The sequence below is a fragment of the Palaemon carinicauda genome, chromosome 38 (genome assembly GCF_036898095.1).
Source record: "Palaemon carinicauda isolate YSFRI2023 chromosome 38, ASM3689809v2, whole genome shotgun sequence".
NCBI classification, from domain to species: domain Eukaryota; kingdom Metazoa; phylum Arthropoda; class Malacostraca; order Decapoda; family Palaemonidae; genus Palaemon; species Palaemon carinicauda.
In genome coordinates this window covers 22,627,585-22,637,433 of record NC_090762.1, presented here as the reverse complement: position 1 = coordinate 22,637,433, position 9,849 = coordinate 22,627,585, and the positions used below count along the sequence as shown (strand labels likewise).

The window sequence follows — 9,849 nt, the reverse complement described above, 5'->3', positions numbered from 1 at the left end:
AGGATTACATAAAAACGGCGAAGCATGGATTTGATTTTTGCATCTAATATTCAAGGATGATCAATGTAGTAATAACTGACATATGGCAACCCAGCAGGAGTGGGTGATCTTCCAAATACAGTACATGTACACTATATTGTCCTGAGATATATGTACAGTGATGTATGGTACTTTGGTTAACACAATGGTCACAGGAAAACAATTCAGTCATTTTCAAGAGCTAACAGAGAAACTATTATATCATTTATTATAACTATAACAAAATATTAGTCTTCAAAGAACTTTATGACCCAATGAACTAAGAATAAGTAAATGATACCTTTGCGCTTGGTATCTCCACAGTAATAAATAATTTTCACAATTTTCCTGGACTCTCTAAGTCGTATGCATCAATCTTTGTAATTACTTGAACTTTGTGGCGACTTATTTGACTAGTTTTACATACCATTTCATAAGTTTAGATAGTTTGCATATTCAATCTTGTGAATCCATTAATAATTGCAATAATTCTTGTTTGAAACTATTTATTTTTGTTAGACTTCCCTTTGTTGGGTTAGTTATAACAAATTTTTACTTTCTTCAGGTCTGATCACAATAAGCCGGAAACTCATGTGGTTTATGTGTTTGTAATGGGTACTGCATTGTCTTCCGTCAATCATATACAGTACTGTATGATGCCGTTACCGAGATACAGCTCCTCTTCAAATCTCGTAACCTCTCTCGGCAATTTCCTGACTACTTGATTGATCTTGACAGTTGACTGCAGTTATGAATCATGAGATTTTGTAGTCGTGACAAGTCAAGACGTACTAAATCCTTCCGAGGTCCCATCTCTTTGCAAACGTAAAGATGTATGGGTTAGCGTTCATCCATTTTTGGCTTTATTTAGGGTTGTGGCTTAGCAATTAATAATAATAATAATAATAATATTAATGGGATACTTATTTACCTGTGGTCTAGAATTGAAATTCAAAATCATCTAATCTATAAAACTTATACTGTAGTATTTAAATAAGGTTAAAATCAGGATGGGGAATTGTTTGTTACTTTTGGTATAGAATATAAAATATTTTGACATTTTTTTTTTTAATAAGGATAATGATACCCAAAGTATATTACCTTTGTATATTTGGCCTTTTTTATGACAGCAATACAAAACTAGAAAGCTGGATACTGATACCCCAACAATGCTGGTCATCCAGAAGAATATTAATTTGCCGAAGAAATTTTGCATGCAAGGACTTCTCTTGCATTGTAAGCTTAAGAAAACTAATTGTGGACAATACAGCAGTGGAGGAGAAGAACCCATATAGTGTGGAACACTCAATTGTACAGACACAAAAGGAGAGTACAGAAAAAGGGGATAAGAATATTGTGTTAAAGAACGCTATACTGTGTAATTTTTTTTATTTTATAAGCTTTTATTGTATGCTTATCACAGGAAAATCTTTAGAAAACGCTTTTTGGAAAAAGAGCTAATCAAGATGAGCAAGTTGGACTTTCTGTTTCAGCAAAAAGCTCAACTGCATCAGAGTAAATAAAATACTAGCTATTACTGTACATATTAATCTCTAACAATGTAAACAACAACTTGACACTCAGTAAATATTAAATTTCTTACGCTTCTTTTGCGACTGAAGGCGCTGTCAATGTAGATAAAGTGTGTCTACGTAACATTGCCCCGCCGTACTGTACAGTAACATAATAGTTTAACCAGATGCTCTTTTATTTTCCATGTAGAAAAAATGTGAAGAGAAATTCACCAAGAAAGCTATATTATAGCTTCCTAATATACCTTATTGATACTGAATATGAATAATAAAAAGAAAAAGTAGGTAGATTGTTTCTTATACCAATGGCATGTAACATTTGGTAATCTGTCCGTTCTAGTTGCAAATGTCATTGAACATTACTTGCTAGAAGTGGCTTCCTGGTCAAAAGAAGTACATTCAGTACTGTATAAATGCGTGAATAAAAGACAGTTGTTGCTAATGTGTGTTTTGGACAAACACCAAGTCATAAAATATTCACGATGTATATATATATCTACGGGCTGCTAACACTAATTTTACTAAATCACCAGCTAACCATAAATTGGTCGTACATACATTGTGCTAATCGCCTGCCCTTCAAGCTTTCAGCTATTACAGTACTATATTTATAAGTTTAGTCAGCCTTAATGCAGTGATCACAATGCTATAAGGGGAATTTGAGACCCACAGCCATATTATTATATAATGGCCCCACTGTCTGCCCAGACATGACTTATATTTTTTTTTTCAAAACAGATAAGAATAAACCTCATGATTGCAAAATCACGAAGTTGTGTTGACATTGAAAAATCATTTGTTTCTAGAACACAAATGAAAACTCCTTTGGAAAAGGTTTTTCAGACACAGGATAGTGCCATAGAATGTGGCACTACCTTGTAATAAAACCTGACTAGATATCTATCCCTCCTCCCCAGCCTAATTTGTACAGTTCTCCATGTGTGGCATTAACTAAAAATTTTCAATGTAGCCATGATAAAGTAAAAGATTTACTTTCATGACAGAAATGTATCCTGTTAAAATGAAGACTGTACAACTAAAGAAATACACAGAACAATCATGAAACAAGACAGAGCACTACGTCGGAAGAACTCCCCATCGAGTTGAAGGCAGCTCAACTCGACATGACTTTTCCTTGTCAGCCCTAACAAGACAAATTCCACAAGAAGTGGAATTTGTTCGTGCGAGAAGTAACAATGGACAAAACATAAACATTGCTTGCTATCCTGCTACATATAAGAAAACCTTGGTACAGTATAGGTAATCATATGGATGAAATCTGTTACTGAACTTCCAAGAGCATGGATTTTAGTTTATGCTTACCACATCACTCTCCTTGATCATTAACTTCCACTTGTGTGCAAATTTATTCCATAAAATAAAAGGATCTTTAAATGTTTAGCAACATTTTAGAAAAATTTTCCTTCACTGAATATCCCTGCCAATCCATTTAATAAGTATTTATTCTAAACTTGTAATGAAGAAATCAAGTACACTAAATAACATCATCTCCCTCTTTTGTAAACAAAAAGAAATTTCTTGGTAGTAGGGCATCCCCCTATCATAGAAAAAACAAATGAAAACATAACCCAGTAGACATCTAGTCTTGATTAAAGCTATAAGCAATTAAAGAGATACAGTACTTAATTGCGAAATGTATGTTGAATTAGCCCGTGAGAAGATAAAGAAATAGCATTGGGAGGAAAGTATCTGCAAATGCTGCTTCTGCTGCTGCTGCTAAGCAGAGGGCAAGACAGGGCATTCGCCAAGGTAGCTAGAGATCAATTGATGGGTAGAGTCACAATCGTTCCACTGCTTGAGCGTTTTGACAGCCAAATCCTGGAAAGAATGAAAACGGATGGGGTTGAATATATTTCTCAAGCAACTGATCATAATCCATTCTATACATGAATTATTTTACTAATAATATAAACTGTTCTTGAAGATAACGTATAACAACAATTAATTAATTGAACTAAAGTGCTGAACCATGTTTAACAATATTATAAAAGATGAATGTACAGTACAGCCAATATATTTCCAAAATATCAATAACTTGATGCAGCAATCCAAATGACATCCAATGACAATTTTGCTTCTTGTACAAAACAAGATGGGAATTAAATAAACAACGTACATTTTTTCCTAATTCTGTAGTAATCCTTATTTCTACGATTAATGACAGAAGGAAGGATGATTCCATAGGTTCACAAACAGAACAACTTACCCAATTCCTGTGCCGATCAGTAATGATAGTACATTAGTGATCAAGAGTGTGTACAGGACATCCCTTGAAAACAGGGATGACTTTCCCACCATCACACGTCGGATGCTTGCGCCACGATTCACACCCTTACCAGGGTGACTAAACCGCCACTGCCTGTAGAGAACAAAGATATGGTATTTAATTCAAATGACAAAGAATATAGTGTAACATATCAACGCAGGAACACAGATAATGAGGGAAGCAAGGTATCTAATGGTCTGAGTACTCAGTATTAAGAGATTTAAATCACAGGACAGTATATATTCTCCACGGCTAATTAGACTTTCATGCAGTGTCTTTACCTCTCAAGGCAGTAATGTACTGTAAATCAAATATACATATAATATATACTGCGTATAAAAATTATGAAAAATAAATCTACATATATATAAAAAATCATCTATGAAATTCCTATAATCATTCAACAACTTTTAGGTAATTTTCAGTGTCTGAATTTCTGCTAAGCAAGAAATTCTGCTCAGTATGATAGTCTGATAAGTAACAAAGGACCTATACTATACCTTACAATTAAGAATTTAAAAGATATCCCAGCGGTAAAAAGAATTCCACTTCTAGCTTTAACTATAAATTAAATTCAACATATTTTTCAAAATTGCATTACATAAAATAAATGGGGTCAATAAAAAAAATCACTATAATAATGAGATATAAATCTGATAAAAGCTGCATAAAGTTCCTTTTGCTAGATTACAAGATGTCCGATACAAATCCTTACATTTGATATTCTAATTACCATCTTTATCACACAAGACTTGCAATCCAGTGAAAATTAAGAGTAATTGAATTGACAAAGAAAGTGGGTTTACCCTTACAAGTACAATAATCTTTATATAGCAAAGCCAAACTAATGCACATTAAGATGGTATGATAAAAGTATCAAGACTTTGACATTTGCATAACTAGCCTATACCAGTTCACTACCTCTTCAGTCTTATAAGATTTGTACCAGTATTTCATATCACTAAACTGATGAAATTATCGAATAATATTGTATAAGTAAATCATCCTTATTACTTGAAATTAATAGCATTAATTAAAAATACTTGTACTGCAATAGTTTTCCCACCAATAAGCCTAACTTCTTTAATTCTATTTATACAGTATAAATTTTTGTCAATGCTATCTATATTAAAATTTTCACTTCTTTTTCAAAAGGAGATGTCCCAAATCCAGAACTTCAGCTTCAGGAGATGCAGACTTCACCATAGATTCTTTGAAGACCAAATGGAGATGAATTAAACAAAAGCCTTAGTCTTCAGAATACTAAGGACTGACTGGATCACCAACAGAGTAACATAGTAACATGATAAGAAAGGAACTAGTGAACAAAGTGTAAGCTCAATCCCTTACATACTGAGAATATTCATGGCATTAAATTTATCTGCTGTAATTATTCAATGACCTGTCCTATATTAAACGTCTTTAATACATTTTAAGATACTAGGTGTCTAAACAGTAACTAACTGTATATTTGCAGCAATGGTACTTAATAAGGGATACTTCTATCACTCTTGAATGAGTGGGGGCTCCAAGTAGAGAAAATTTTTGTATCAATACAAGCAGAAAACCAGTGGAAATATCTCTTTTTACTATAAAAAAAAAAAAACACCATCATCATCAACAACAACAACAACAACAACACTACTTCACTTGCCTAGTCCTAATAGTACAGTAACTCTGGTATAATTCAAAATTCTCATAAATCACTTAGAACTTACTTGGGTGGAGTCTGGTCGGGCCGACTACTCCAATCCCAGATCCAGTCTGTTTCGGTGTTTTTCTCAACACTGACGAAGTCACCTTCCTGAAAAATTCACACATATTTAATATCTAGCTATGAAAGAAATATCTCTAACAGTGTGTTCTAGAAAAAATTGTTCATGGGTTTCCCACAAAAAAAAAAAAAATTCTACAAGTGAACACATATGTGAAATGTGACATGCAGGGGAAAATATCTAATAGTCTAAAAGACAGCCATACAGTATATAATTACTCTTGAACACCAGCAAAATTTGCATGATTTATTTCAAGTTGCAAAGCACCACCAACATTAAAAAAAAAAAAAAAAACAGCATCAAATGTTCACTACCATACTAATTTTTCACAAATTCACCTTCAAGTTGTTGACAAACATGTAATAGAATTATTCTTTTTAAAATATCATATGGCCAACAAATCCAGACCTACATGTCCAGAATCAATGATATGCACTGCTGGACATATTCCTAATTGTTCTACTGTTAGTACAGACCTATTAACCTGCAAGAAAATCTTACTGATGAGGTCAATAGTGGTGTACGTTTGGAAGTAACTTTTGTTGGTGGCCATACCTACTAAGCCTAGAAAACTAGTAAGTTGGGTCCTTGTCTGAGGTGGGACTTAAGACCCTTTGACTCCCTAACATAACCTACTTCATCAGGGGAAGGGGATCAGCACTGAACCCCAACCCACTAACCTGTAACACGTATCTACATAACATATTACACCAAATCCTTACATGACCAGGCAAGAAGGGGCTTTGACCAAGTATTTACATAAAAATAACATGACCTACTGTGCCATAAATCACAGAGCATATATAAAGTACAGTACTTCCATCCTAACCTTGAATATCATGCCCCCACCCCTGTCTCCCAGTAAGCATTGCACAGGTCAATATATTTCTTACCGTTAGTTTGGGAAGTATGGCTACGGTAGAGTGTATCTGCTGGTGAAAATTGGGAGGAGTCACAAAAAAGCTGGGCACTTATGCATAAGATTTTATGAGGTTTTAATTAATGGAATTTGGAACTATTGCGCGACAAACAAAGCCCGCAGCTACGGATATGGACCCATTTATCAGTAGACATTGCAGCATGACATGCCATATTCGTAGCCATTTTGATGTTATAATATAGAGATTTATACATGAAACTCGTATGAACCTGTGTATAGGGTACATAAAAAAAAAAGGATATTAAGCAACATTTACCTTATTATAGTAGTTAATATAGACTCCTTTCGGTACAGCCTCCTCTGGGTCCGTGGTCAGTTCTGTGTTTGGACTGTTTGGAGGAGACCTCGGTCTGAAAAATTTCAAGCACAATATGAAAATGACATAAAATTACTGGCTGATAATAAAAGTCAGAAAAATTACAAAATGTCTTGAAGGACCCAACCCCCCACAGAGAGAGAGAGAGAGAGAGAGAGAGAGAGAGAGAGAGAGAGAGAGAGAGAGAGAGAGAGAGAGAGAGAGAGAGAGAATTATTAGTGTGTGTAACTGTAAGTTTTATGGCATAGTAAAATTGGAGTCTAAAAATAAAATTTCTCTCTCATGATGAAGACAGGTAATATCGGTGAGAAGTTCAATCAGATTTCTCTGATCTTTTAGAAGAGGAAAATTTAATTAGACCAGTTTGACCTTGGAGCATTGGATAGTTGATTTTCTCCCATTTGAGAGAAATAGTTACTGTATAAGGACTTTGGATGTCTCAAAGACTATTTTTGTCAAGCTGCAGAGACTCCACTTGCTCTCCAGTAGAGCTAATTAGTTTAAACTTTTTATTAGAATTTTTATGATCTTGTCTTATTCTTGAATTCGTTTACCGTGTTACTGGTCACTACATAAGCCGGAGGTCTGTTCCATGAATTTACTCTTTTGCAGGTGAATTAAGTACGCAGTGAGTGGTGTTGTATCTTTTCAAATCCAGTTTGTATCTATAGCCTGTGGACTGATTTGTACCAAGGGGAATAGATTGCTGTAGTCTACATTTTGTCATTCCTGAGAGAGAGAGAGAGAGAGAGAGAGAGAGAGAGAGAGAGAGAGAGAGAGAGAGAGAGAGAGAGAGAGAGACTTACGAATCGTGAGGGGAATCCCTAGGGGTGTCACGGCGAGATGAGGCAAGGGACACCCTGGCCGAGGAATGGTTGCTCTCCTTCTGTGCCTCCCTCAGGAGGCGGATGTACTCCTCGCCGTTTCCGAAGGGCAGGGGCGTCACTCGATCAGGACTCTCCTCTGGCTGGTTGGACAAGTCCACCCACGACTCTGCTGAAACAAACCAAAATAGGATGTACATAATTCTATACAATATGTATAATGTATTTTGATGAAACGTGTATATATTTTGATTTAACTTCATGACTGCATGATGAAATGTTCATGTATGTATTATGTAATCTAGACTTAACTGGTATGTAAACATGTCTAAAAAACTCATCAATACTTGGTTATGAAATTTTCTCATAGACATTTTATTTTCATTTTCACCGAGTAAATGCATTTTGATACACGATTAATTAAACAACCAAACATACTCATACAGCATAAAAACTAAAATGGCTGATTCTTACAGATATTCTAACAGTCTGTTCCCATCTACTATGACTAGATTAATGACTATTTACACTGGATCCGCCTTTCAAACACTTCCCCAGCTCTTCTCATTAAATATAGTTACCCAAAGTGTAAGTGAATGAAAAAATAAAAGAACAAAATTATTTGATGCTCCAATTTTTTTATATATCGTGAATGAAATATGATTAAGGAGGGTAATATATTGGAGTTTTCAACTAAATATAACAGTATACGAACTGGTAAAAAAAAATTGTCGCACAGGTTAGGTTAAAATTTGCATTTTATAGCCCTGAAAAATGGAGTAAATTACATTAACAGAATAAATGACAGGGCTGGTAACCATTGAAATCAAGAAGAAAAGAAAATAATGTACATCATTAAATCTGAAAAACTGCACAATTTCACTATGATGATTTATATCTAATTAATATGATTTGATTATTTCATTAGAAAAAAACATTGAGAAAAATCAAAAACATATATCAAGATAAGACACACCAATGACCTTATAACAAATGTCACCTAAGCATATTTTCTATGAAAAAAAAAAAAACTAGGAAAATATCACATAGTTATGCTCTTCTGTATCATATTTAGAGAATATCATCTGACTGCCTAGCCAATTAAACTTTATGACATTGCATTTCACAAAACAAACAAACATAATATATATATATATATATATATATATATATATATATATATACGCAAACACACACACACATATATATATATATATATATATATATATATATACATATATATATATATATATATATATATATATATATATATATATATATATATATATATATATATATATACTGTACAAGACAGAGACGACTGGAGAAATCTAACAAAAGCCCTTTGTGTCAATATACATAGGAGGAGATGATGAGGATGATGATATATACTGTATAGTAGTGAGGCCTTGACTAGACGTGAATAAAAACACATCTGAGGCCTTTGCCCTTCAGTGGACTAGAAACAGCTACATTTGTTGTTGTTAGAAAAGCGAGGCAAAAGACAGAGCCATCACAAAAACTCGAACGAACGCAGGCAGGCACCTTTGACGTCAGCATCCATTGATTGCAAGAAGGGGAGTTGGGGCAGGAAACCACGTGGGGGGGGGGGCGAAGAGAGAGAGAGAGAGAGAGAGAGAGAGAGAGAGAGAGAGAGAGAGAGAGAGAGGGGTTCCTAATAAGGATAGATACCTCTCACATGGTCGAATTGAAAAGGGAGGCCCTACATACAATTACAAATTATCTGAAGTCGATCGAGGTAAAGGGATGCTGACTTATGCCCATAATCAGATGAATCTTGTAAAAAAATAAATTACAATGACCATGAAAAAATATATAATTAGGAAATTTATAAATGAAACAGAAGAGACTGAATATCCTAACGCAAAGGCTTAAATGGAAAAAAAGGTAAGATACAATGAACAACTACAATATAAATAAGGTTTATCAATACATTGCTAATAAATCACCAAACTTAAAATGTAAAGAAATATTAAAATGAACAAACCCAACCAAATAAAACAATTTCCACGGAATCTTAAGTAAAAGAATGATAATGGAATAAACAGGAAATCTACGCCAAGCTACAAATAGCCTAAGAGCTTTTATCCTAGAGGTACAAAGTACTGTTCAACACGAAGCAGCACTGTTTATCTG

At 34.1% G+C, this 9,849-nt stretch overlaps 1 protein-coding gene across 2 annotated transcripts; it reads right to left on the bottom strand.

The window, feature by feature from the left end:
• Positions 1 to 1,111: 1,111 nt before the first annotated feature.
• Positions 1,112 to 7,907, bottom strand: LOC137630457 (BCL2/adenovirus E1B 19 kDa protein-interacting protein 3-like). Of its 2 annotated transcripts, XM_068361936.1 has the most exons (6): positions 7,675 to 7,907; positions 6,809 to 6,902; positions 6,506 to 6,541; positions 5,556 to 5,641; positions 3,778 to 3,930; positions 1,112 to 3,389 (listed from the first exon to the last, which is right to left on the bottom strand). In XM_068361936.1, exons 1-6 carry the CDS (start codon positions 7,890 to 7,892, stop codon positions 3,332 to 3,334), a joined length of 645 nt encoding a protein of 214 aa, XP_068218037.1. In that variant the 5' UTR covers positions 7,893 to 7,907; the 3' UTR covers positions 1,112 to 3,331. The 2 variants fall into 2 exon arrangements, with proteins under 2 accessions (XP_068218037.1, XP_068218038.1); XM_068361937.1 differs by lacking the exon at positions 6,506 to 6,541.
• Between the last annotated feature and the right edge of the window lie 1,942 nt (positions 7,908 to 9,849).

What these genes read in the sequence shown, in the direction of transcription:
- LOC137630457 (XM_068361936.1), bottom strand. Translation starts at nt 7,892, where the DNA reads ATGTACATCCTATTTTGGTTTGTTTCAGCAGAGTCGTGGGTGGACTTG. An exon ending in AGGGATTCCCCTCACGATTC is followed by an intron (nt 6,903 to 7,674) that starts GTAAGTCTCTCT and finishes GAAATTTTTCAG; the next exon opens with ACCGAGGTCTCCTCCAAACA. An exon ending in CTGATCGGCACAGGAATTGG is followed by an intron (nt 3,390 to 3,777) that starts GTAAGTTGTTCT and finishes CATTCTTTCCAG; the next exon opens with GATTTGGCTGTCAAAACGCT.